Source organism: Acartia tonsa, chromosome 2 (assembly GCF_053477335.1).
Source record: "Acartia tonsa isolate MP-2025a chromosome 2, ASM5347733v1, whole genome shotgun sequence".
Lineage (NCBI taxonomy): Eukaryota > Metazoa > Arthropoda > Copepoda > Calanoida > Acartiidae > Acartia > Acartia tonsa.
Genome location: NC_137261.1, coordinates 38,669,038 through 38,695,870, shown reverse-complemented (window position 1 = coordinate 38,695,870; position 26,833 = coordinate 38,669,038). Strand labels below are relative to the sequence as shown.

Sequence of the window (26,833 nt, the reverse complement as noted above, 5' to 3'; positions counted from 1 at the left end):
TAGGTCAAGATAAGTGGTGACTCCAGTTTGATTAAAAAATAAGGTTAAAAGAACACAGTAATAGTGTCTGACTGATTATGACGTAACAAAAAAGATTAGCCAATGAGAGGCCGTTATTGACCAATGGTAAAATTTATAGTGGCCTCTCATTGGCAATTTTTTTTGTTACGTCATAATCAGTCAGACACTATTACTGTGTTCGAATCACAAAACTTGATATTAAGCATAATAAAAAAGTTCGCATTATGTTTGTAGAGAACTTGAAAAAAATTGTTTTATTTTCCATTTTACTTAATTGTTTAAATTTGGTTTTTGGCCTTATGCCTTAAATTTGGTAAATTTACTTGTGAATGGAAACTTTCTACGTGAATTGTTTTTAAAAGAAAACCGACCATGTTATTATACTTTACAATATAATCTCTTTCTTTTTTTCCCATACTTAAAATCTATGTTTTAAAATTTCATAGTTAAAAATCTATAGAGATAAATATTTTATTCCACGTTAGTCGAAAATTAATTTTTCAATTTATTTTGTTAATGAATGTTAAATCATTATATTCTTCTGTCATCAACACACAAAAAAACTTTGTCGCAAAAACTTAAATAACCTTATTTTTTACTTTTTTAGGGATTCCACCATCAGTCTCTTTATAGGAGAATTGGTTTAAATTCCCTGCGTTTCTATTTTTTTATTTAAATTGAAAAAGTGAGGGCTATAAATATTTTTTTCATTATCTTACCTGTCCGAAATTAACCTAATACCTGACCAAGACAAATACAAAGAAAAAGTAAAACAGGAAACATACATCCCACTACTTTATATAAACTAGCAGATACGCCCTCCCAGAGGCTTCTAGGGGCCCTTGATGTGAGAGGCGGGAGCTAGGAAGTCGACCCTCTCCACTTTCAGTTTTAGTTTCCAGAAAAAAAAGTAAAAATATTTTTTTTGGGTGGGAGGTCATTATTTAAACGGCCATTTCTATTTGGAGGTTGGTGATACTCTCCTCTAAAATAATATCGAATCTGCGGTTAGCGATATCCTTTGGTATAGACAGACAGACAAATATACAGATATATATCATGTTATTTTTATATAAGGATGTATGTAAATAGAATAAGCAAGTGGTCAAGGTTTGAAAGGATTTAAAGTTATTAAGAATTATAGAGAATCTAAGTATCTATAAAAAAATAAATATCTATCATCTTTTTATCGACGATATATCTTAAGATGAGATTTTGTAGTAGATATTATAGATTTTCTATAATTGATATTGTTTCAACTTTCACATTATTTATCATAAAATTTTGTTCAGATCATATTATTATTATTTTACATCATAATCAAAAAAGGCAAATCATAAACTCGAAGCTTACAGTTTTAGACATTTCGGAGACTATTTTGAACCACAGAATTTATTTCATAAAACATAAAAGATTATTAGTTAAAATTTGCTAATAATTTGTAATTTTAAATCATTCGGAGTTTTTTATTGTCTTATAGACTTATCGGAGGTTGGAGGTTTCCTCCCCCAAAATAGTTGGAAATCTTTCCAGGACCTATAAAAGCTACACTGTTCAGCGGATGGCACACAGATCCTGTTACTTTTATATAAGGATAAAAATATTAAACATATAGGCTTTATTTAGATAACCACTTTAAAAACATATTTATGTTGTTGAAACTTATTTGAAAATAAATTTAAACATATACATATCAGAGTATCATAATAATCCTCGACCAATTTTATTTAAAACTTACCATTTCTGTGGCTAACATTTACAAAGTTATATTTGATAAAGTTGGCTGAAATGCTCTTTTCTCATTGGTCGGGGCAGTGGAGGAATAATGGTCGGAGTAGATTCTTATTTGTCGGAGAGAACCACGCTTGGCGGCAAAGTTTAAGGGATAGTCCTTTTTTATATTTTTTATTCTTCTGAACCATAGTGGTAAATTTCTTAAGGCTTAACTAAAAATATTTTTTTTGCATTTTCTTCACAGAAATCCAAACACAAAGTTTCAAAACTCTCGGATGATTTTAGCAAGCTAAAATTAAAATATTTATATACGATTAAATGCGTAACAAATGTAGAAAAAGATATAGAATTAAAATAATTTGGATTCCTTTTAAGTTTTAAATGTACAATATACTAAATTTCTGTATAAATACATTAATATATTTATCTCTATACATATATACAGATGTTAAAATATCCAATTTCAAACCCATTTACAGATTTAAACGTTGCAAATAAAAATTGATGGAGTTTAAATATATTTCTAAGATTTAATTTTAAATTTGATGATTTCTTTGTTACAAAATACTCCAATTATCTAGCTAAGAATACGTAATATTAAACAAGACCTAAACCTAACAATTAAATAGTCTACAAATTTCCATGAACCTATGTGTAGCTTCCGTACAATTCAGAACTTTGGTTAAGTGGTTAACGGCCAACAAAAAAAAGAAAAGTTCTCACTATTCTATCATATAAACAAACAAACGAAATGATCTTAAATCAATAACTTTATAATCCTTAATAACCCTTGGGAAAGTGTGAATCTAAACAAAATCAACAGAATACTTCCTGTTTCATTAATAAATAACATACGACACTTCCTTCCGACTTTGAAGTCTTCTGAAATGTATATTAGCTGCGCCTCAAATAACCAGGGGCTCTGTAAATAAAGAAGAAATTAGGGAGCAGAAAAAACATCTTAAGACTTTTAAATTGAAGACAAATAGCCTATGGAAATTATGGTACATTATATGAAGCTTCCCCAAAATGGAGAACTTTAGTGTTTATCGAGATCTTAACGGACATTACTACTTTTAGTAATGTTTTCCTTTTTAATAATCTAATAAGGAAATCCGAAATTCTCTTCCCTATTCCATTATAGAAGAAACAGAAATCCGTCTGTGTATACGTCTCACTGTTTGTTCTTAAAGATCTCACTAATCTCTTTAATAACCCCAGTCTCTTTGATAGGTAAGATGCTTATAGGTTCCAGAAAGTCTTCTTGGTACATTTTTCATATGTTTATATTATTTATTATCTAAATTAATATAAAAAATACAAGTTAATATGAAGCCCAGTTATGCTTATATTGCACTTAATTAATATTGAATGTTTAAATTAATTATAATCCACTAATTATTCTCTCATTACTTTAATAAGTTAAGTATATGTAATACCCTACCCAAATTGTTTAATATTTAGAAAGATTTTTGTTATACAAATAAATACCATAGTAAGCAAATTGCAGATATAATACTACCAACAGACCTGCAATAAAAGACAAGGCTGAGGCATTTTTATGTCGTATGTTCTTTGCTGTTATTGAAAGAATTGCTAAAAATAATTGTCATTTAGAAATATTTAATAAAGGCATGGTTTGTCAGCATAAGTTATCTATAATATTTAATCATTTTGATTCTATTTCTATGTTAAATGTATGGAAAGAAACTTTAACCCTTACAGATCGGGGGGGGGGGTCATATTGACCCCCCCCTCTAGTTTTTTCAATGCCATTTTTTTTGTAGGTAAGATAGAGAGTTGTGACTTCATGACTTTTTAAGTTTAGTAATTATACGTCGGCAAGAGTTGATCTTATAAGGATATCTGGTCTGTGTCGGTCGTGGCGTCCGGTCAAAGTCGGTTGGGTAGCACCAAAATTAGAAAAAATTCTAAATCAATCTTAATTTCTACATTATGACTTTTGTGTATAAGGTAGAAACCTAAAATTTTTTTGATGAATACTTAGACATCAATGACCTTCTGAGAAAAGTGGTGTTATGACCGTTTGACCGACATTATGACCGATTTTTGTCCGGCTTTTACTACAGACATATATCATGAATATCGTGGCTTCTATTACACCTAGAGACCTATAAATTTTTTTGGTAAATCCTTGAGCAACAATAAACAGATAAAATATTAATTGGCGGCGCCAACCGCCGTTTTACCGCCGTAACCGCCGAAAATGGCGGTTTCCGTTATTTGCCGTTTTTCGGCGATGATCAGAAAAAGTATTTTTTTTGTTATGAAAAATAAAAGTTCGTCCTAAAATTTGGTCATCCTAGCTGCAAAATTGGCCGCTCTACAGCTGTTTTAAAATTTAGCGGCTGGCCGCTAAAAAGCGGCTAAGGAGCGGCCTGACTGCTATGACTAGAAAAAGTAATTTTCTCTAAAAATACACATGAACCACCAGAAAAAAATTTTACGTCTTTATCTGTAACAGGAGCCGAGATAGAGGGGGGGGGTCAATATGACCCCCCCCCCGATCTATTAAGGTGGGAATTGGGGCCCGATCTGTAAGGGTTAAGTTTAAAAAATTCTCTGTGAGAATCAAATAAAAAGTGGTTAAAAATTTCGGGCCACTAAATATAATCCTTCCATGTGTATTTTGAATGCTTGGACAAAAGTAATTTTAACTCAGGATTTACTTGCTAGGTTTCTCAGCTAAGTTATAATATTCAATCTTGGATGGGGTTTTGTATTCAGCCTGAAAATAACTAGTGCTGTCGGCCCTCAACCTATTTTTAAAAGCGAAGCTTTTCTATGATTATGGTCGGTCCGTCCGTACGTTCCTTCGTCCGTACGTCCGTAACGAATAGCTTTTTTCGTTAACTTAGGCATGTTAGAATTGTCCTATCGATTTTAAACGTTGCATTGTGATTCCTGTAGAAGTTAGGTACGAGTTAGAAAGCGTAGCAGCTCTAAAATCATTACCATAACATGTTGATTTTTTTTACATTTTTACCTTATTATTCGATTGGTCTGATTTTTTGTATACTGATTCCTGGGACAACAGAGTACAATATTATAAGCGAAGCAACTCTATAATCAAGTCCTAAAAATGTAAGTATGTCCATAAACATCCTGTATCAAGCAGTTTTTCAACAAATTTACTTATAATTTTGCTTTGACTCGTTTATATTTACATTCTGATTATTCAGTTCTGACATTATACAAGTTTTAATGTACTGTCCGCTTGTCCTACCGTTTCAGAGCTTCGCTTTTATGGATGTTGTCATCCTTGTTTAAAAATAAAATAGAGTACACTGGGTGGTAGTTTTTCCTATGCCTAACCTCTGGAGAGGCATAGGGAGAGAGAGGGTTGATGCCTGCACTGCCTAAACCCAGATTTAACTGAAACAAATCTGACCTAAAATTATAAACAAACAATCGATTAACTACTCACTATCTTATTTTTTTTTATTATTTCCAAAATAAGAAGGGGAGAGTCTGTGCTTGACAAGGCACTTCAATGAAAACTTTTTAAAATGCCTGTTAGTTGTTAGCTGCCATCGCTTTCCAAAGACCTTACCTAACAACTATCAAACAACCAGTCCTTTAATTATCTTTGTCCTCAAGTCTTGAATTAGTGGCCAAAAAAGTTGTACCTGTATAATCATAGCGGAATAGAAAATTCAAAGAAGGAATAATGCTATATTTTTTATGGGCCTTTTTCTTAGTGTGGTTGGCTCATCCTTAACACCGAAAATGACCAAAACCCGTGAAAAACTAATTTCTTGAACATTGAAGAACAATCAGATTATTAGTTGTATATATTTTTCTCTACATACACACATCCAGCTACTTTATTTAATGGATTTTAATCTATGTTCCTACACAGTATGTATATATTACAACTTAACTTTTTAAGTATTATTATATTCATTAATATTAATTACATAAAAATACATACATATAATCACACTTTTTGAAAAGAGATTTTACCACAAAATAAATTTATAATAATAGTAAAAATAACATACTACTATTTTTTTTTAAATTACTCTACCTATAATACAAAGAAGTACGGTATTTGTCCGTCCATTGTCCAAAAGAAAATAGCACCCCAATTTGTTAATGGTACATCATGCAGTAAAAAATTATTTTATTAAAAAAAAACAAGGTTGACAACATCTATAAAAGCGAAGTTTTAAAATCAGAAGGAAGGGCGAACGAATGATAACTCTTGTAGAGTGTCAGAACTTAATAAACAGAACATCAATTTAAGTCTAAACTAAATTTTTCATAGATTTGTTGCAAAATTTCGGAAATATAGTATGCGGTCCAACTCTCCTTCATTTCTACTCTCATGAGTTTCTCTTATGGTTAAGTAAGGTCAAATTCAAGAATAAAGAAAGCTAGGCATAAACCGTTCCTCGATCTTTGTGATCAAGCAATCATATCCTGTTATTTTTCAGACAGGATTTTATTCCAAAGTTAATGTTGGATTTTCATTTTTAATCCTTATAATCTCTTATGAGAATATAATACAGTGTTTCTATGTTTAAGCAAAATTATAGGTATGTGATTAGCAAAATAGGCTCATCTATAAAAGAAGCAACGTACATATAATTTTTTTTCAAATTTGGCCTCGAATCTAATTAATTTTCTTTGGATTGTCGTTATAATTCTATGGGATATTTAATTAGTATATTAACTTTTAATACTTTGTTAAAGGCTAGGACGACATGAAACTCTCAAAAAACTTGGCGCTTAGAGCGATTGTTCAATGCCCTAAGTTACATTTTCAATCAGTTAACTTTTAACATTTCAGACCTAAAATGTAGGTTTTCCCTCCTCCCACAGAAATATAGGGGGGGGGGGGGAGGGGAGTAAGCTTAGACAAAAATCGTAAAAATATACTTTTTCTCAACTAATAAGTTTTGCTGCCCACCTGTACTTGCTTGGATAGTAACATTACAAAATATCTAATCCTCAGTAATGTAAAATGACTTAAATTTCAGAAATCACATAAATACAGGGTTAATGAGTACATAGTATAAGTAGTTGTAATGTACGAACACTTGTATTATTACAATGTTAATTAATCCGTAAATACTAAATAGTCAATGTCTTCTATTATTAATCTCAAATATCATTACAATAATGGTGTTTCTATATTACCAAATAAATTTGTTTTTTTTCCCTACAATTTTGGAATGTTCGTACGTCACTCTTTTTGGAATATTGACAGAATTTATGCGTGAATTAATTTTATTAGGCATGGTTGTTAAAAAAAGGCCTTAAATAAGGCGCCATGCTATCTACATTATTTAATCACTGTGCCTTTTTTGTAAGTACACCTAAACAAGGATGACAACATCCATAAAAGCGAAGCACTGAAATGGTAGGACGAACGGACATTAACATTTGTATAGTGTCAGAACTGAATAATCAGAATAAGAGTCGAATCAAAATTGTAAGTAAATTTGTTAAAAAAAACTGCTTGATACAGAATAATGTTTATGAACATACTTACATTTTTAGGACTTGATTATAGAGTTGCTTCGCTTATAATATTTTACTTTGTTGTCCCAGGAATCTGTATACCAAAAATAGATCAACATGTTTAAAATGGACGTACGGACATTCTGGTAATGATTATAGAGTTGTTACGCTTAATAAATCGTACCTAACTACTACAGGAATCACCATGCAAAGTTTAAAATCGATAGGACAATTCTAACATGCCTAAATTAACGAAAAAAAGCTATCCGTTACGGACGGACGCACGGACGGACCGACCCTAATTATAGAAAAGCTTCGCTTTTAAAAATCAATCCATTTATTGATCTATGGTTGGATAGAAATATTATTAAGGTCCAATTGTAGAAAAGCCATTTATAAAGACTACAATATTTTGTCATAAATTTTAAGTTTTTAACAATACGTCTAAGTAATTCTGTAATTCTTATTATATGTTCAGAGGGAAATATCTTATAAAAACTGCTTACATACCTATATAAAAAAATTAGGTTTTCTTACAAAACAACATTGAAATAATAAAAAAAAGTTGAGTACATTCACCCAATAAAAAAACAGATTTTTAAACGTCAATTATCAGTTTAAACATTCTTATTATAGCTGCGCTACTTACAATAAAGTTGCTAATAATAAAAAAATATTTCCGTAGTGCGTTAACACCTTAAGCATTCTAATAGTATTTACTTATATCCGATTTGAAGATTTGAAGCCATATCTGTTTCTAGTTATTACTAGCATAACTACTTTTTTTAACTGGGTATGGCCGTACGTCTTTAATTTAGTTTTACTCTACTTTTTGGTTGAATGAGGATATAAGAGGAAGTTTTTTTTACTTTTTCTGGTAATCTAACATTAACGCAGTTAACATCTCTGATATTTCTTAAAAGAGTGCCAATAAGTGTTTTTTTTCTTCAATGTTTACCAATCGAGAACTTAATCCTTATTCACGAATGATAAGCTGTTTAAAGGTTACTATTAAAAAAAAGATACCTACTACTGCTTTGTCTGTCGTATCACCACAATAATTCGAGTAGGGGAAGGCCTTAGTCCGTAAACAGGTGCAGTGTTGACCTGACTTGAATTATTTAAAAAAATTGCGTCACTAAAATCAGTTTGCCTAACTAAAATCAGTGAGGCTCACTTAAAATTTAGAGGGGATAATTTTGCCTCACTAAAATTTTAGGCGACTACATCCAACATCCAACCATGGAGCTAACCTTTGTAAGATATTGTGTTATTGCGCTTCAGTTGGATATAAATGCTCTTGTATCCTTTACATATATAATTTAAAAATATCTTTACTATTCAACAAAAACAGTTTCTTTTCTTTCTTTTTTGTTTTAAGAATTTAAGAATTTTTGTTTGTTTTGTTCAAATCACACATAGATTCATTAGCAGCTAATGTCTATGTCTGTGTTTGTCTAAGTGTGCCTGTACCAAAAGATCTCACTATCCACTGCCCCCCAAAAAAACATCCTTTTCTAACTTAATTGCAACTAAAATTTATAATTAATTTGTATTTGTTTATTCTTATTTATTGATTTTAATAACTGAATAGAATTATCAATCATTTTGTTATTGCTATGGCTTCATCATTAATTCAAAAATCTCACTTGGAATGTTAAACAGTTTTATATGAAATTTAGATAATCCTTACATAAAAGTAACAAAATGCCTATGTCTGTCTGTCTGTACGAAAGGATTTTACTAACCGAAATGATTCTTTTTATAAAATGTTCTTAAGCATTTTTGGGAGGGTACAATCACTCTCCCAAGAGAAATCGCCCCTTAAAAAAATAACAATCCCCCAACCCAGCTATATTTTTTTATATTTCAGAGGTTCTCTAGGCGTGTAGCTGCTAGTATTCATAAAAAAGTTTAAAGATTTTTTGTTCCTTTTATTCTATTTCTATATTTATTCTATCTTCCTCACAATCTTCTTTTCCCTTTTCTTTGGCAGCGCTTACTATATACTAATATCCCTATTTCAATAATATTTAATTGCTTTTAAATATTTTACTAATGCTTTTCATAATTTCATTATGATCTATTCATTATTCTATTTTTGTATTCCCAGATGCTCAATTCACTTAAAGAATGAATACATAGTCCAAACAGAACATATTGTTTTAAAATCTTTCTATTGATTCCGTTCTAAGTATGGTTTGCCCCTTGGTTAGTAAACGTGGTTGTTTCTCAAAACTGCTAAAAAAATTTGAAGTCTTTTTCCCAAAGATTTCATAATAGTAGCAGAAAGACCCTTTGATATTCGATATTACTTTTTCATTTGATTAACAGTATCTTTTCCACTTTGTTTCAGAGATATTAACAACGAAATTTTTAAGCAAAAATATTTGTCTTTAGCTAATTTATAGTTTTGTGTAATTGGCGGATGAACTTTTTGTCCATATGTTTATAGTGGGCTGTACCCTGATGTACAGCTATGTACCCTTGGGACTCATCCCTAGTCATAATATCATATCTATATGTATACTCCCTTTTAGGGTTGGGGAAATTATTTCATTCGGGTTTAAATTATAATATATCTATCTTTTATTTTGATTCTTTCTTTCTTTTTAGATTATCTTCTTTTCTTTTGGTCTTTTTTCTATGTCATTCTTTCTCTCTCATTTTTGAATTTCAACTTTATAATATTCCAACATTTGATTGCTTTTCCTCTTTTCTCTTGCTTTTTCTTTTTCCTGCATTTTATACAAACTATTTTTATGCCTCCCGTTTTCTTTCCCGTTGAAATTGAATCATCAAGAAACCATCTCAACCCTATTGTTTAGTCCTTAGAAAACCTTTGATGGGGAAAATATACTTAGAACTTATTAAAACACAAATGGTGTGTATATCAGAGATACAGGGATAGGATAATAGAAAATATAATTAGAACTTATTAAAACACAAATAGTGTGTATATCAGAGATACAGGGATATGCTAATAGAAAATATAATTAGAACTTATTAATACACAAATAGTGTGTATATCAGAGATACAGGGATAGGATAATAGAAATTATAATTAGAACTTATTAATACACAAATAGTGTGTATATCAGAGATACAGGGATAGGATAATAGAAATTATAATTAGAACTTATTAATACACAAATAGTGTGTATATCAGAGATACAGGGATAGGATAATAGAAATTATAATTAGAACTTATTAATACACAAATAGTGTGTATATCAGAGATACAGGGATAGGATAATAGAAAATATTATTAGAACTTATTAATACACAAATAGTGTGTATATCAGAGATACAGGGATAGGATAATAGAAAATATTATTAGAACTTATTAATACACAAATAGTGTGTATATCAGAGATACAGGGATAGGATAATAGAAATTATAATTAGAACTTATTAATACACAAATAGTGTGTATATCAGAGATACAGGGATAGGATAATAGAAAATATTATTAGAACTTATTAATACACAAATAGTGTGTATATCAGAGATACAGGGATAGGATAATAGAAAATATAATTAGAACTTATTAATACACAAATAGTGTGTATATCAGAGATACAGGGATATGCTAATAGAAAATATAATTAGAACTTATTAATACACAAATAGTGTGTATATCAGAGATACAGGGATATGATAATAGAAAATATAATTAGAATTTATTAAAACACAAATAGTGTGTATATCAGAGATACAGGGATAGGATAATAGAGAATATAATTAGAACTTATTAATACACAAATAGGGTGTAGTTTGCTTGTTTGAATTTTTAAAACCTTAATCGTATGAAATTTTTTGATAAAATCCCTATCATAATATTATTTACAATCTTCGCGTAGGGGGAGAATAAATAATTTTTCATTGTCCTACCAGTTTGTCCCTAATGAATACAGAGAAGATTGATCTGTATCTGTTTATAGCACAAATATGGTTGGTGTTAAATGAACTCAACAGTAGGGGGATGCTCTTTAAAACCTGCAATAAGGCTTAAAATTTAAAAATCTAACCGCTATTGCAATTTCATTTTACCTAAAGCCGGTATATTTTTATGTTTCCCTTGAGTTTGTAAAATATTTTTCAGCATGGCTTCGAAACCGATAAGTATCTGCTGGATTAGAACTGGTTCTCAGCCTTACTAAAAACTCATGTATAGAATCGGATTACCATAGAATAAGGAGGATAGAAGTGAAAACCCTAAAAATTTCTGTGAAATTTGAAGGAATCTTTGACTTGTGCAGGAAAGACAATAATGCTGAAGTACAAATCACAATGACTAGTTGGACAAAATTTAATTTGTATCAAAATCTAATATATACTGTTAAAAAGTTAATTGATCTTCATGATTAAAATTTAAGTATTGTAGTGTGACACGCTTGAATTTAGAACAAATTAGAATAAGTCTATAAATTCAGGAGGTAATTCTTTACCCTTAAACAAAAGTATCTGATTAAGACTGACACCTCTGATACAAACCTCTTATTGAAGTGAAACAGCAATAGCTGCTTGGTCAGTTTAGACAAAGATAAAAAGTCACTTAACTTCATGTTGTTTTAATTTTGGTAAGTACGATTGACCACTTTTGTAACTTTCAAGGGTCAGCTAAATGGGTACAGCCCCCTCTTCCCCCTCCCCCCCTACCACAAGTTAATGTATGGATGTAGTTGCTATCATGTATAAATCAGCTGTTTAAAAACATACATAAGAGTGCAACCTAGTTTTATAATATAAATACCGAGACCAATATTTTTTGTAAATTTTCTTACATAATTAAATTTTTTAAGGCTTAAAATGCACATCAAATTCATTTTTAATCTATTGTGAATAGGGAAGAGAAAGATGGAAGCTTGGCTACAAGGTTTTTAGTAAATTATTGCAATAAGAATTTATTTTGAATATTTTTTTTGAATAATTACTGAAATCATAGCTGGATCTTTAAATGTGTAACCGTTGGCGTGGCTGTAGCCGTGGCCGTAGTCATGGCTGTGGCTTTAGCAACGCTTTAGCCACACTAACGGACTGTGGTCACTTTTAGCGTGGTTAACCACGCTACGACTACGATAACGCGTTGCCAATATGATTTAAAGATCGCATTTTTTTTTGTGGCCACGGCAATGCGTGGTTAATATGATTTAAAGATCGCTATTAGGTTGGTGGCTGTAACTCTGACCACGACTACGGCAACGGCTACGGTTTTAAAGATCCAGCTCATGTTATTTACTAACAGACTTATAGCCGTTTTAGTCTTTCAAATGTTCCAATTTTATTTCAGGCTAGCCAGGCAGAATCTTCTACCTGGATTCTATTCTATACTTTATCTTCTTTGCGGATTACAGACAATTTTCCAAGAATATTAAAATAAGAATTTTGAATTAAAAGCAGTTTTGTTACAAAACTGGTTTAAAAATCTTATAATTTTTATTTTCAATGTACGCCGAAAGCTGAAAATAATACAATGCGATAAATAAGTAAACACGTCTGAAAAAAAACTGTTCTAATAATTCTATTAAAGCACTTTTGATTTCAGTCACAAAGATTGGACACTTAATGAAGAAATAGAAAGAAAGAGAGAGAGAGAGAGAGAGAGAGAGAGAGAGAGAGAGAGAGAGAGAGAGAGAGAGAGAGATAATGGGAATAATATTAAGAAAGATGTTTGAACAGATTTATCAGCTATTATTTGGTGGATAGACACAAAGATAGATAGATTAACACATAGATACATATATAATTAGATAATGGTTTTAAAAGAGAGATACTAGTTGTAATTAGACAAATGCTGATTATTATATTGTTGTAATAGTGATAATGAATATAATGTTTTTATGTATGATAATAAAAATTTCTTTACAAATGTTTGCTTACATCATGCTTAAAAGTAAAGATTTCTTAACCAGAAAGACCAGACTAACAGAGGGGGGGGGGGGGAATAAAAACCTTTTTTTATTCCTATTTACTCATCTTCTAGTTGAGCTTAAGGACTTATTAAAGTTTCCATTTTTTACATAGAATCCTTTAAGTAGGCTCCTTGTAGACATAAATTTAAGAAAAGTTTTGTGTTGTTTCCACTTTTCACATAGGGTTACTCAGATGGACAGAAAAACGGATAAAGATATATATAAAATAGATATTTAAAACCATTTTTGCAATATATACTAGAACTTGCCCAACGTAAAAAGTTATTTTTTGGGTTTTGATGTTGAAAAGAAAAAATCTAGACCAAAAAATAAGAGAGGTAGGCGTCACCTTCCCCCCGCCCCGTATTTACTAGTGTTAAGAGTACCTTAGAAATTTTTTTAAAATCATGTTATATACAATAGTTAATTATATTACCTAAAATGTTGCGAGATCTTAAGGAACAAAAGGACAGATATGTTTCCACTTGTAATATATAGTATAAATGTATATATGAATGAAGCATTAAATGAAACAATCATAACTTTTTAACTTAATATGGCTTCGCAATATTTCTAATATTTGGGAAGTAATTAATAGGATTAACCAAAGTATACTGAAAATAAAAACAAGTATGACAACATACATAGAGTTTTGAACATATTTTCAATGTTTTAATGAAAGAGATCTATAGGTTTTAATTTTATTTCTAAACCAAATAGTAGATTCGCAATCAAGAGTATCATATCTCACTCAGAAAGATATTCAAAATCAAAATGTTTATATTATATAGACCTTTAAAAGATCTTTGTTTGTTAATATTCAAGGGATGGGATACAGGAAAAGATTAATACATTAGAGTGGATTTTCAATACATCTGTGTGAGCCATATAACTAAGCTAGTTGAATATTGGAAAATTGAAGATTAAATGCAAGTTTTAAAGTAACATTTTTGTTTCTGTCTGTGTTAGAGACATTAAGAGTTCGCTAACTGCTGGACTAATATGGGTTTCCTTTAGAGTAGCTCTTTTTATAGGTTAGGAAAGGTTTTTATTAATTTGTTTGTGGGTTTGTACTTCCAACTTTCAAAGAGAAATCGCCCACTCAAAACTCTTCTTCTGGTTTAGTAATAGTTGGCCCTAGTTGCCTGTAGGTACGGAGCCGCTAGTAAGACAGTCAGGAAGCGGAAGTGGATCCTGGACAAAGTAGCTTCGGACAAAGTAGCTTCAGGACAAAGTAGCCTCATAAGGAAAGTAGCCAGGGGGCCGAGCGCTGCGGCCATGACCTTTATTAACAGTGGAGGCTACTTTCCTTATGAGGCTACTTTGTCATGAAGCTACTTTGTCCGAAGCTACTTTGTCCAAGATCCTTGGTAGTTAGATTGGTGTCTCTTTGTACACAGGAGATGCTTACCTAATCCTTTTTGACCATGTTTTACTAAAATAATGTTTCCAAAAATAATTTTAAATATTCGATAACATGAAGTTATCTGTAAATTGTATAATGAAAATTATACTTTTAGTATGTAAATAAGTAAATCAGAGTATTTAACCCTACCGAACCTGAAGCTTTACAAAGTGTCTAAAAAAATTAACTATGTGACGTAATAAAAATAAGGGATGGGAAAGAAAAACCCCTAAACAGATATGGATAATTCCTCATTTTAATGATGCCACGTGGTTAATTTTTTGAGACACTTTGTAAAGCTTTCCGAACCTCTAATGCTGTATTCCATTTACATATTTATCGTATCTTTGTCGGAAAATAACGGTGCCACGGAGGTAAATATATAAATTGTTTTGGTTTTTTTGTGGTTTAGCCCAGCAGTGGGAAACCAGGTCTGCCATGCCCTAGATTTAACAACAAAAACTACAAAATCATTTTATGACGTTGATGATAATATCCAATCCTTAGTATTCAAAACTCTAATTACCTCTATTATATATTGTATCTAATGTAAATATAAGAAGGTGGTATGTCATTAGATTAGGAATTAACCCTAAATCTTTTATATTTACATGAAATACATTATTATACGTTATATGTATACATACACTACACCTCTTTCCTAAATACATATTATCCTCTTCTATTATACTTCTTTGCTTTAAAAGGTGTGTACTTATTCAAAATTTTAAATGACCACGGTACTTGAGTAATATAAGATCTCTAAAACAACTTGTGTTGCTTTATAATTTAATTTAAGTAAACAATTTCCGGAAGGTTGTGTAAATAAATCACTATATATGACTTTTTGGAAATTTTGATTTGGGACAAAACGTAGGAAAATTTAAAATGAAAGAAATACCCTTTAGATGCGAGAAACATGTTTGTTTCCATTAAATTTTTTAGTAAAAAAATATTATAAAGATAATTTTCAATCGTAGAGTTCTTTAAATTCCCAAGGGGGGACTATACAGAAAACGATGATCAAAGTAGTGGGGGGGGGGGGATTTAAACTATTTTCTTTTTAACCAATGAGAACAACTCTTCCCTAAATCCTTAACCAATGGTAGACCTGGTAAGGGCAGAGTGCGCGCAACTTTTAGTGTTTAGTATTCCCTTTATACTCGACTCTGTATCACATTAGCGGTGTTTATTCAAAAGAGCAAAGATTTTTCTTGAACAAATAATTATTTTCGAAAATATCTCTTAAATGTTCGGATTTTATATATTTTGGCAATTATCATAAAACGAAAAAAAACATGTTTTATCAAATTAGGAAAACGCCATTTTTCCCAGTCTAGCGACAAAAATCAACAATTATTTGAAATATTTTTTTAATATATTTTAAATAATTATTATTTAATTATTTCCGGAATATTTGTATAATTTAGTTGAAGTAATTTTCAGGAGAATCACCTAACACAATGGACCCACAATTTAAAAGCTTTGAAAAACAAGTTTTACATCAAAATATTTAATATAGTAATTAATAAATTAAAATTTTCTGTTTTGTATGAACATATATGTTAGTAGCAAAGCTATTAGAATATGGAGGGGTGTATTGACTGTGGAAGGGAATGTATACGGGAAGAGAGATAGCGGCCCTGCCAAAATGACGCCAAGCAATTCCCCGCATCCTCCAATAAGATTTGGCGCGCTAATTGAATGGTTAAGCCAAGTGGTTGCACAAATACACAAAATAGCCCTCAAAATTTATTTTCTTTTAATTTGTATTGGAGCTTCTGAGGGGATTATTATCCTACTGAAACTTATACCTTATCATTTTTAGTTAATTTGATAAATTGATATATTTTTCTTCAAGGTAAAAAAAAAGTTTGTGAAAATTAATAAAAATATTAATGTTAAAAGAATTGTTGTATGCCAGGATTCAGGAATGAGAAGTTATGTTGAGATAATTGAGAGGACACAAAGCTGCTCCCCCCCCCCCCCCCACCTTACCACCCCTGCTGTCCTTGTTTAATTTTGTCGCCACTTCTGCCATACCTACCTAACCTAACCTATTCTTTTATTCTTCTTAGTCTGTATTTAAAGCGCAGCAAGAACACTTTACAAATTATAAAATGTGACATGGATTTAGTTATTATCTTAATAAGTGAATATAATAAATGCATAATATGAGAAATAAAAAAAATATTTTAGTGAATTTTAACATTAGTTGACAAAACCTAAATGCATATTTGTTCAATGAGAAAAAAATGCACTGATATTATTTATATTTTTAAAAAGATATTACCTATATTAAATATATTTTGATTTATTAATCCTTGTTCAACAAAAAGCTGCTGCTAATTTATTTAATTTTTTCTTAATTTTTTCTTTTATTTTAAGACTATAATAAAATGTCAGATTCCGAGGAAGACCATCCTACTAAGACTTATATTAAGGTAAAACATACTCAGAAAACTAATTTTATTTGATAATTTATAATGGTTTTTGGGTCAATTAAAAATAATAAAATGTAACTATGAATAAAATCTTAAAAATAGGCAAAAATTTGAAAGAAGATTTATTTTTTATTTTTCTAATTAGATATTTTAGTTATGTGCTAAATCATCAAAACTTTTTGTATTCTTTCTCTTTATGTTCATAAAGTGTTTTAATTTGAACATATTTTATTTTAATTAATAGCAAACAAAAATAACTTTATTAATTTTGCAAAATAATATATATATGGCTTAAATTCGAAAAAGCTAAATATAAGTATACACAAAAAAGTTTTTTCTTTGAATAATTTGATTTATTTTTAATCGCAAATTTATCAGCAAAGAACACGTAGTAGGGCACCTCTGGTATACTCCCCGTTTGGTTAAACCCCTCAGATTCAAACATTTTAAATATTATTTTCCTTTTGTGTAAAGAGCAGTTTCTAGAATTAGGTGGAATAATCAGTTTGTGCTTTTACCGAAGTCTTTCAATTTTATTTCTTATTGTGAAATATTAATTTTATTTACAATTACAAGGTTGTCGGATTAATTTGTATGAGAAGTAACATATTTTATATTTGGGTTCACACGGTTGCCATAAATTGCTATTGTTGTGACATATTTCTTTTCCTCTTATATAATATGGTTGCCAGATAAACACCGACACATTTATGGACTTGGATGTGTTTTTTTTACAAGGTTGTTTTTCTTAGAGCACATGGTTGCTATGTATAATCCATGGTTGCCATGGTTGCCAGATGAACAAAATTAAATGCATAAATTGTGACAAATTGTATTGTTTAGGAGGAGAGTGAAGACGACGATGTTGTCAGATCAACAACAAGCTCACAACTAAAATCAAATTTATTAAAGTTTTCAATACAAAGCATTCTTTCTGCTAGGTAAACATTTAATTAAACGAAATTTGAATCCGGGATCGGCATCAACCAAGCACACACTTAAACTTAACATTGGTTTAATGCGTAAAAAGTTTTAAACAATAGACAGTTTGCCATTATATGACATGGTTTATAAATCCACCGCAATTTTAAAGTAGAAGATTTACGAAGATTAGAAATTTTACGAAGATATCTCTAGAAATATCTACCTTGCTAGGATCTAGTGGTCTAATTTACAGTCTACTAGCTCAATCTGATGATATTTTACTTAATTTGAATTTAAACCTTATCTAGATTAATCTAATAAAGAAATACAGAAAATAACAAAGTAAATATGATTGTCTCCATCTTTCTTTAGAAAGAAAACTGTTAAAATTTTCAATTCAATCAATTTGAAAATCTAAGGCTTTAATATAACCTTTTCCAGGGAAGTAGCCCAAAGACTTGGAGATGACAATGACTCAGACTTTATTGCTGAAGACAGAGAAGGAGAGGAAAGAGGAGAGAGTCCTACCATAGCAAGACCTATTGTTACTAATTGGTAAGTAATTTAATCGTATTATTACCCGAGACTGTAGCATAACATGTAGCACATCCACTCGTAGTCTGGGAGGTGATAGATTCAAATTTTGCCTTAACCAAAGACATTGCATTGGTTCCTACTGCTGCTATGTAAGAGTCGCGATTAATGTTGAGAGTATGGAGAATGCATTAGCAAAAAAAAACAAGTTCAACCATTACAGTTTTAACTTTCAGAAAAAGGTTATGCAATCATAGAGTCTTAACCTAATTCCCGCTGGGGTGTCTGGACATAAAATGTGTGATTAGCTTCCCTTAGTCATCCTTGGTTGTTTGATCTAACGCTGTAATAGTATCTGAATGACATTTGAAATGGAATTTTTTCGGCCATTAACAATAAAAAAAAAACTCAAACTTTTGTGTATTTCGTAACATTTGATATATGCTTATAGATTTATTGTATTCATTTTATTCTTAGGATTGTTTGATTGTTCCCTTAGTGTAAATCAATTAATATTAATTAGTGCAAAACAAAGAAAGAAAAAATGGTAATAATCATGGTAGTTATTTTCCCTAATTATAAGAATATATGGCTAAAGTATACCAATTTAACCCTTTAGGTTTTATCTAAAATAAAATATGAAGCTCATTTTTTTCAGGAATGGAGCTCCCTACCCCCCTTACAGTTTATTTGACACGAGGCCTCTTCTCCTGTCCAGTCTCTACACAGGACTTTCTCCTGGTTTTCCCCTGGCAGACAGGTACACACAAATAATCTTTTCATATTTTCATTTCCAAAAATTCTTGAAGAGAATCAAGTTGCAATTTTATTATTTCTTGAGTAGCTGCACTATTATGTGTGAACAAGAATAACACCTTAAATAAAAAGTATAAATGCATGAAAATCATTATCTAACTTATTGTTAAATTCCCAGTTTTAAAGATGTTTGTAACATCATTATAGTAATTGGATATTAAATAAATAGGATCTATCATTCCACCTGACATTTCCATGATTAAAAGAGTGATTTAGATAATCCTAAATTAAGCATCAGAGTTATTTATATTTTTGTACGGACAAACCTAAAAGTAGGAAAGTTTTACTATTATCTTATGTTTAAATGTTTATCTTTCTAATGTGAATTTTAAGGAACAGACTTGATCTGCCGTTGCTGCAACGTCTTGTTGGGGGTATTGGGGGTGTACCTGGGGCTGGGGGGTTACAAGCACCCCCACGACCACCTCTGTTTGGTATCCACCGCCCCGTGGCTCTGTGTGGTACGGGTATGGACAAGAAAGAGGAATTATCTGATGACGATGATAAAGGTAAAACAATGAATTTCCTGCTAGATAATCTGAAGAAAATTAAGTGATGTTTTTCATAAGTAGGGTCGTCAGTGCATTGACTTGAAAAATATGTTAATGCATATTCACCAAGGCAACTAAATGGATAAGACAATGGCTGATAAATTGATGTAAATGCCCAATGATGCACAGTGGGATCTTTTGAAAAAAATCGGTACATCCAAAAAATTTAAAATCGACTTTTATCTATCCTAGGAATTAATAATGGCTGTAAGTAGACAGTTAGAAAAGAAATTTTTAAAAAATATTCATTTTTGGCGGATTTATGCCATTTTTAAAAAAGGTAGTGAAAAATTTCTTTTCAGTTTTGATGATTTTCCAGATTTTTTTACACAATTTTTTCAAAGCAACAAAAAATACATTTATGTTCATCTTATGAAAATAATTTTTGATTGAGGTACTTTTCAGATACCTGTACCAATGTCTAATTAAAGAAAAATTTTAAAAAGATATTTTTTTGGTGGTGTAAATTGACATTTTGTGAGAAAATTTCACCAAAAATATTAAGATTTTTAACCCCAAAAAATCAGTTTACTCCATTTTACCCAAAAACGGACAGGAGGCCCCGGGTTTTGCAATAATAATATCAATATACAATATGTATTGTGTATTAAACAGTTTTCACAACCTGGGGCCTCTTGTCCGTTTTTGAGTAATTGAGCATTTTACATTGCGGGATTTGAACAATTTCGTTCTTGTTAATTTGAAATTTTCCCTCGTTAGAGGGGGAAGGAGTCATTTTAGAGCCCAAAGTCATCTCTACAATGTTTTCTAACTTTTTGAGGCGGAACTTTCTTGACTTATGCATCATTTGCCTCTGGCGAACCGTTTCGCCGTTATTTGCCGCCGTTGGCGTGATTTTTAACGATTTTTGCCGTTCTCGCGGTTTTAATGGACATTTAAGGGATAAAGGAGTCGTTAAATAAAGATGACTTATAAATACTTTTATTTTAGCAATTAAATTTGCTAAATTTCATGTGTTCTAAAAAAATTTGTATTTCTAACTGGTTTTGGTCCAGTGGAAATTCAAATTTGGAGATTAATTATAATATTGCAAAAACATTATATACGCATCAGAGAGAGTGAGAGAAATACAAGTTTGAGAGAGAATATAATATTAGTAATTATGTTTATATTCTTATATAAACTTTAAATGAAGATAGCTAGACTTAGAATAAAGGTATTAACACAAAATCAAAAGTGTTTTAAAAATTATGTTATTGTTGTTTATATCTGTAAAAAAAACATTTAAAAACATGCCTTATAAGTGTCCTATTTTACTTATACTGGACCTACCTAAAAATGCCGGGACTCGAACTGGGTGCACCTGACGCTATATTCATGTTCACAAACATTGTTTGCATTGAAGAAATATTTACATAGACGTTGATTTTGTTAAAATATTCCTATCCTAACTAAAGTTATCAAGGTTTATAGATTTTTAAAAAATAGGGTAGCTTCGCTCCTCCAAAACCGCCAGACCTACTTACCAAATGCACATTAGAAGTTAACAGGGGCAAAATTTAAGGTCTTCCCTGGCTAAAGCAAAAAAAATTACATCATTTCTTCAAATACAAGCTTATTTATTGAAGTTTACTTTTGTCTACTCTTAATGTCCCGTTTTTTGGCAAAAGATCCCACTGTGTGATGGTAAACAAAATTAGCTTTCTGTAGATTACAATTTGTTGCTGAAATATTCAATTGAATGAATCAACCAATTAAAATTAAATAAAAGTCCACAAAGTTGTGAAGACAACGAATAAGAGAAGATGATTAAAGTCCCTCCACAGATTATGACGTCATACGATAGAATAACCAATAAGAGGCCAGCATAAATTTTACCATTGGTCCATTACAGTGTATACTGGCCTCTCTTTGGTTATTCTGTCGTATGACGTCATAATCTGTGGAGGGACTTTAATTATCTTCCGAATAAGAAAAAAATATTATAAACTTTGAGAATTAGTGGAATAACCAGCCCAATGTCCCCCCATCTCCCTGATATCAACCACATCCACATATTTTTAGTTTCCTTAGAACAATATTAAAAAGCATTGTTGCTTCTTATTTATAGGCACTTTGGCTCATTATTTTTTCTTCGATATATTAGCAGTACCCCTCGTACGGACGAACAGACATTGTACTATTTATCATGAAATTAAATACCAGTGAGGGGGAGGATTATTCTTGAGTTTAGCACAAAGAGTTGAAAATATTCTTATTTTCTAGGAGATGATGATGAGCGTAGGAGAAAGAAGAAAACAAGAACAGTATTTTCCAGAAGTCAGGTACAAACAGTAATTGCAGGGAATGGGATTTAGCACAGAAAATTTTTCCTATTTCCAATCTGACAAGCCAAATCTAAAAGTATTTATATCATGAAGCTACATGTTGTACGTCAAATAGTTTCCCCAGTTTTTTGAGTGCTTAATCAAACATTCTTATTGGTTGAGTAGTGCATGACCTACTTGTTGCTTTGCCCATAGCCTCTAGGTAAGGTCTAAGATGTAAGAGAAAAAAGCCTGAAACCACCCCAAGGCTTCCATGAAAATTACAACCCATTCGAACAAATAATTTCTGAGATATGCTGCTTCAGAAGAAAAAAAACTTACTACATTAGATTATAGGATAGCCTTTCAAACACTGACTGAATTACCTTGTAAGACCTATAATAAGCCATAAAAACATATCATGCTTTTTTTACAATGTATAAATACAATCAGCAACTTAATTTAACAATAATTTTAGGTATTCCAGCTTGAATCAACCTTTGACCTGAAGCGTTACCTTTCCAGTTCTGAAAGAGCAGGACTAGCCGCTTCTCTACACCTTACTGAAACTCAGGTAAAGAGTTGGATAAAAGGAAAATTAGTATTGGACCATTCTAACAGATTCCTGTAACCCAGGTAAAGAGTTGAATTAAAGGCAAGATTAATAATGAAACAGGCTAACAGATTCCTGAAACCCAAGTAAATAGTTTGAATAAAGGAAAGATACCAGGCTAACCGCTTCTTTACAAATTGCTAAACCCAGGTAAAGAGTAGGATTAGAGAGAATATTGATACTAAAACCCAGGTTAATAGATAGATATAAAAATATAGATTGGAAGGATTAGAGAATAGATGGTACAGGTTAAACAATTTCTAACACGTATTATAACCTAGATAGATGGATAAATATTATGATTGGATAGTTCAAGAGTATAAAGACTTTAGATAGATAAGAAAGGATAGGTGGACAAGGTTGGTAAAATATAGAAAAAAATGCTAAGAGTTATAAAAATGTCTAAAATTTAGTTGGCTATCACATATACAATAATTAAATTAAAATATGATTTAGGTAAAAATATGGTTTCAAAATAGAAGAAATAAATGGAAGAGACAACTTGCTGCTGACATGGAGGTAAATAAAGTCAAATGCTTTGTTTAAGTCTAAGATACACCAAAGAGTTCATTGCATACTTTTTAAAATACGTATAAAAAATAAATACAATATTATTCCTTAAAAGTGTTTTCATAATAAGTATTTTATACCCTGCTAACCTATTAATAAGATAATAAGAAAAACGGAATGGATCAATAAAAATTATCAGGACACCCTGTACCCTTATTCCATAATATAAGCACAAATATATTTAGGCTGCTAACCTAGCTGGAACTAGTAGAAACTTACCAGCACACCCTGTACCCTTGTTCCTTCAACAAAATCATCATTTGAAACCTTCAGGTGAAATTTTATTTACACTTTTGACCCAAGGTATATTATTCAAAGTTTTCCCTTACTTACTCTACATTTGTTTTTAAACCTCAATGTTTCCTTATTATGATTTGATTGGTTTTTGATAATAGAGAAGCTACTTCATAACACAATTTGTCCATCAGTTCCAACTGAGAATCATGAATTTTTCTCTGTGAAAGATATTCTTTTAAAATTTAATAAATATGCATTTACTCTAAAACTCACTTTTAAGTAAATAAAATGATAGTAAATTTTGTGTATAATTTATGAAATGAGCATCGCCTTTAAAATATTTCCCCAGGTCCGTCTATTTAATGATCTACGATTTTTTTACTGATATTTGTTTGTTTTGATTTAAAATTATTAAACAACAATTGATAATATCTATTTAATTTTCTAGTGACATCTCCCTCAGACCCCTCAATGTCTCTGTCAGCATCCCCCCCAACAAGTTTACCCCACCCTCTAACTGGACACCCATCCTCCCACCACCCCATATCATCCTCACACCCTCTCTTCACCTCCTCATCTATGTCTCCTCAGACACCGGCAGGTAAATAATATTATCTTCGGATCATAAAAATATTATATTCATAAAAAGGACGCGCACCAACTATTCTATTCCCCAACAAGGATAAAAATCAACACATCAGGCACCGAAATTTTTCGTTTATTGGCATAAACATCATCAGGGTCTAAAAAAATATTAAATTTTTTTCACAAAAAAGTATAAGAAATGGTTATATACACAATAACATAACAAATCATTTTAGCAAAATGGTCAAAATTTAAAGAAACAAGGACAATTATATCAACAAAAAGCGTAGTAACAACAGGACTATGTAAATTTAAAATATGTAATAAAAAAATTCTATAAAATAAAACAACTTACATGGTTATTTATATACATTTTTTCACATAAAATTTAGCAGTATCTTCGTGCATTGTCAAGAATAGAATGAGTTTTTTGGGGGAAAATTAGTTTGATAACAATACAGGCGGTCAAAATGGTCAAAATTTGGGTGGTTGTTGAAAATCATCTGTTTAAAGGGTTAAACAACTATTACAAAAATGTTATATATAATAAAGACAAAAAAAGGAGGTACAAAAAAATTTAAGGTTGCAACTGGCAATTAATAATTTCTGTTTAATCCAAAGATTACAGTATTTTTTTCTAAAATCCAATATTTTTCACGAACATCTAATAAAGTTTTATCTTTTTTATTTAATTTTTCAAAAGGTGTAAAAATCATATCTGAATGAGAGTGGTTTCTACTGTTAAAATGCTTTGGTACAGGTTTCTCATTCTTTTTATTTATGATATCCCATGAGTGGCTGTTAAAGCGTCTACACACAGGTGTCGTAGTTTGGCCTACATATTGCATATCACATTTTTTACATTGAATTGAATAAATAATATAACTATCAGAGCATTTAATTTTAGATTTTATGGGATATTTCTTTTTTGAATGACTAGCAACATGTTCTGTTATGTTTTGACTATGGTTACACAAATCACAACCAATATCTCGTTTACTACATTTAAAGAAACCATTTCTATTTCTCATTTCATACCTATGGATGGGATACAATTTAGCACGGATCAAGTGATCTCCTAAATTGCGTGCTCTTTTGTACCCATAAAAAGAAAACGGAGTAGCGGGTTTCGTCGTATTTTCACAGTAGCTTTTATCCTAATTCTAGACCTTGCGGGTTCTGTTTTGTAACCCTGGGGACAATAATTAACATGTATCAAACCTAAAATAACATATCAAAAGCTACTCTGAAAATACGAAGAAACCCGCTACCTAATTTTCTTTCCATGATTCTTATCTTTTAAAGGAAGCCTGCAAGATATACCACGCTTTAACTGCTGAAAGACTGCCACAAGTAGACCAAATACCCCAAATTTGAAGCCTTCAGCTTCTATAACAAAAAAGTTCTAGGCATTTTAAAATGACATTTTATGTACAATAAAAATTTTGAAAGAATTGCAATGCTCATGTTGAAAACTTTGAAATTAAACTACGTGGCCTAGAAACAAAATTATAAGCTTATTTTTGTCATAAATTTAGGTTTCCAGTAACTAATTATATTTTTACAATAAAAATACCCATTTTTATAGTCAAAATCATTAAAAAAAAATAAGTTTTACTTGCGTTGTACCGAATGTACTGTAGCCAATCAGAAGGCTGAATCAGCTTAACATCCAATCACAGCTAAGCTTGTATTAGTTTACCCCTTTGTTTCCGCTATGATTTTCGTTTAAAAATGCAATTTAAATCGAATTTTTTTCATAGATTTTGACTATGAAATGTAGTGTTTTTATTGTAAAAATGTAATCAGTTACAGGCAATCTAAGTTTCTGACAAAAATAAGGTTATAATTTTATGTCTAGGCAACGTAATTTAATATTGTTTTTTCTTTTATGAGCATTGGAAATCTTTCAAAAATTCCATTGTACATAAAATGCTATTTTGAAATGCCTAGAACTTTTTTGTTATTGAAGCTGAAGGCTTTAAATTTGGGGTATTGGGTCTTCTTGTGGCAGTCTTTCATCAGTTAAAGCGTGTTATTTCTTGCAGGCGTCCTTTAATAGCTTAGCTATTCTATATATTAGGCTGGCGTGTCCGTACATCAGAAATGAAATAATTCTTTTTCATATATGTCTTAACCATGACACTTTGGTTAAGTGTGACTTCCGAATTTGCGGGAAGTTCTAGAGATCTTAGTCTTACGGACAAAACCCCCAACACCAGGAACCATCAAGTTTCAACAGCAGGTTTGAGTATAGATTTATTGACACATACTATTTCAAAGTCCTGAAATTACAAGATCAATTAATAAACAGAATAAATATTATACGTTAACTTAAAACTTTGAGCACTAAAAAAAATCTTTTTTTCTTTTGGTTAAAGATCTTTGGGTACTTTGGCTTTAAAGGAAAATTATTTGGTTTATAGACCATTGTTAAATGCATAAATATAAGCACATAAAAATTACTAAAACATAATATTTGAATCATAATAAAGTTTCACGTGTAGCTGGCTAAAGCCTTTAAACTTAATAAATCCGTCCTATACGCCATACAATTATTTATAAATGAAGAAAAATCTACCTGAAGTTCTTATGGTTAAAGCACCTGGCATACTAGGGTTATTCACGCACTATGAGAACAATGATAGGCCCGACTCAATTCTCCGAAATCTTTATCCACACACATATCATTCAAAAGTAACATGGAGAGACCAAAACATAAACAAC

At 30.7% G+C, this 26,833-nt stretch overlaps 1 protein-coding gene and 1 long non-coding RNA gene across 3 annotated transcripts in view; one reads left to right on the top strand and one right to left on the bottom strand.

Moving 5' to 3' along the window:
• The first annotated feature begins 16,934 nt into the window (after positions 1–16,934).
• LOC145311767 (uncharacterized) overlaps positions 16,935–26,833 on the top strand; it is a 10,633-nt gene continuing 734 nt past the window's right edge. Inside the window, exons 1-10 of one of the 2 annotated variants that reach the window (XM_080150754.1) lie at positions 16,935–17,009; positions 17,853–17,950; positions 18,375–18,488; positions 19,126–19,227; positions 19,623–19,792; positions 22,061–22,119; positions 22,580–22,675; positions 23,171–23,233; positions 23,470–23,557; positions 23,970–24,122. In XM_080150754.1, coding sequence (XP_080006880.1) covers positions 16,965–17,009; positions 17,853–17,950; positions 18,375–18,488; positions 19,126–19,227; positions 19,623–19,792; positions 22,061–22,119; positions 22,580–22,675; positions 23,171–23,233; positions 23,470–23,557; positions 23,970–24,122 — 988 coding nt within the window. In that variant the 5' untranslated portion in view covers positions 16,935–16,964. Of the gene's footprint in view, positions 17,010–17,852; positions 17,951–18,374; positions 18,489–19,125; positions 19,228–19,616; positions 19,793–22,060; positions 22,120–22,579; positions 22,676–23,170; positions 23,234–23,469; positions 23,558–23,969; positions 24,123–26,833 lie in introns of both variants that reach the window. The other variant, XM_080150752.1, reaches the window with a different exon arrangement.
• LOC145312796 (uncharacterized) lies at positions 24,224–24,529 on the bottom strand. Its single transcript, XR_013877126.1, has 2 exons — positions 24,462–24,529; positions 24,224–24,264 (listed from the first exon to the last, which is right to left on the bottom strand). It is a non-coding gene; the product is annotated as an uncharacterized LOC145312796 (long non-coding RNA).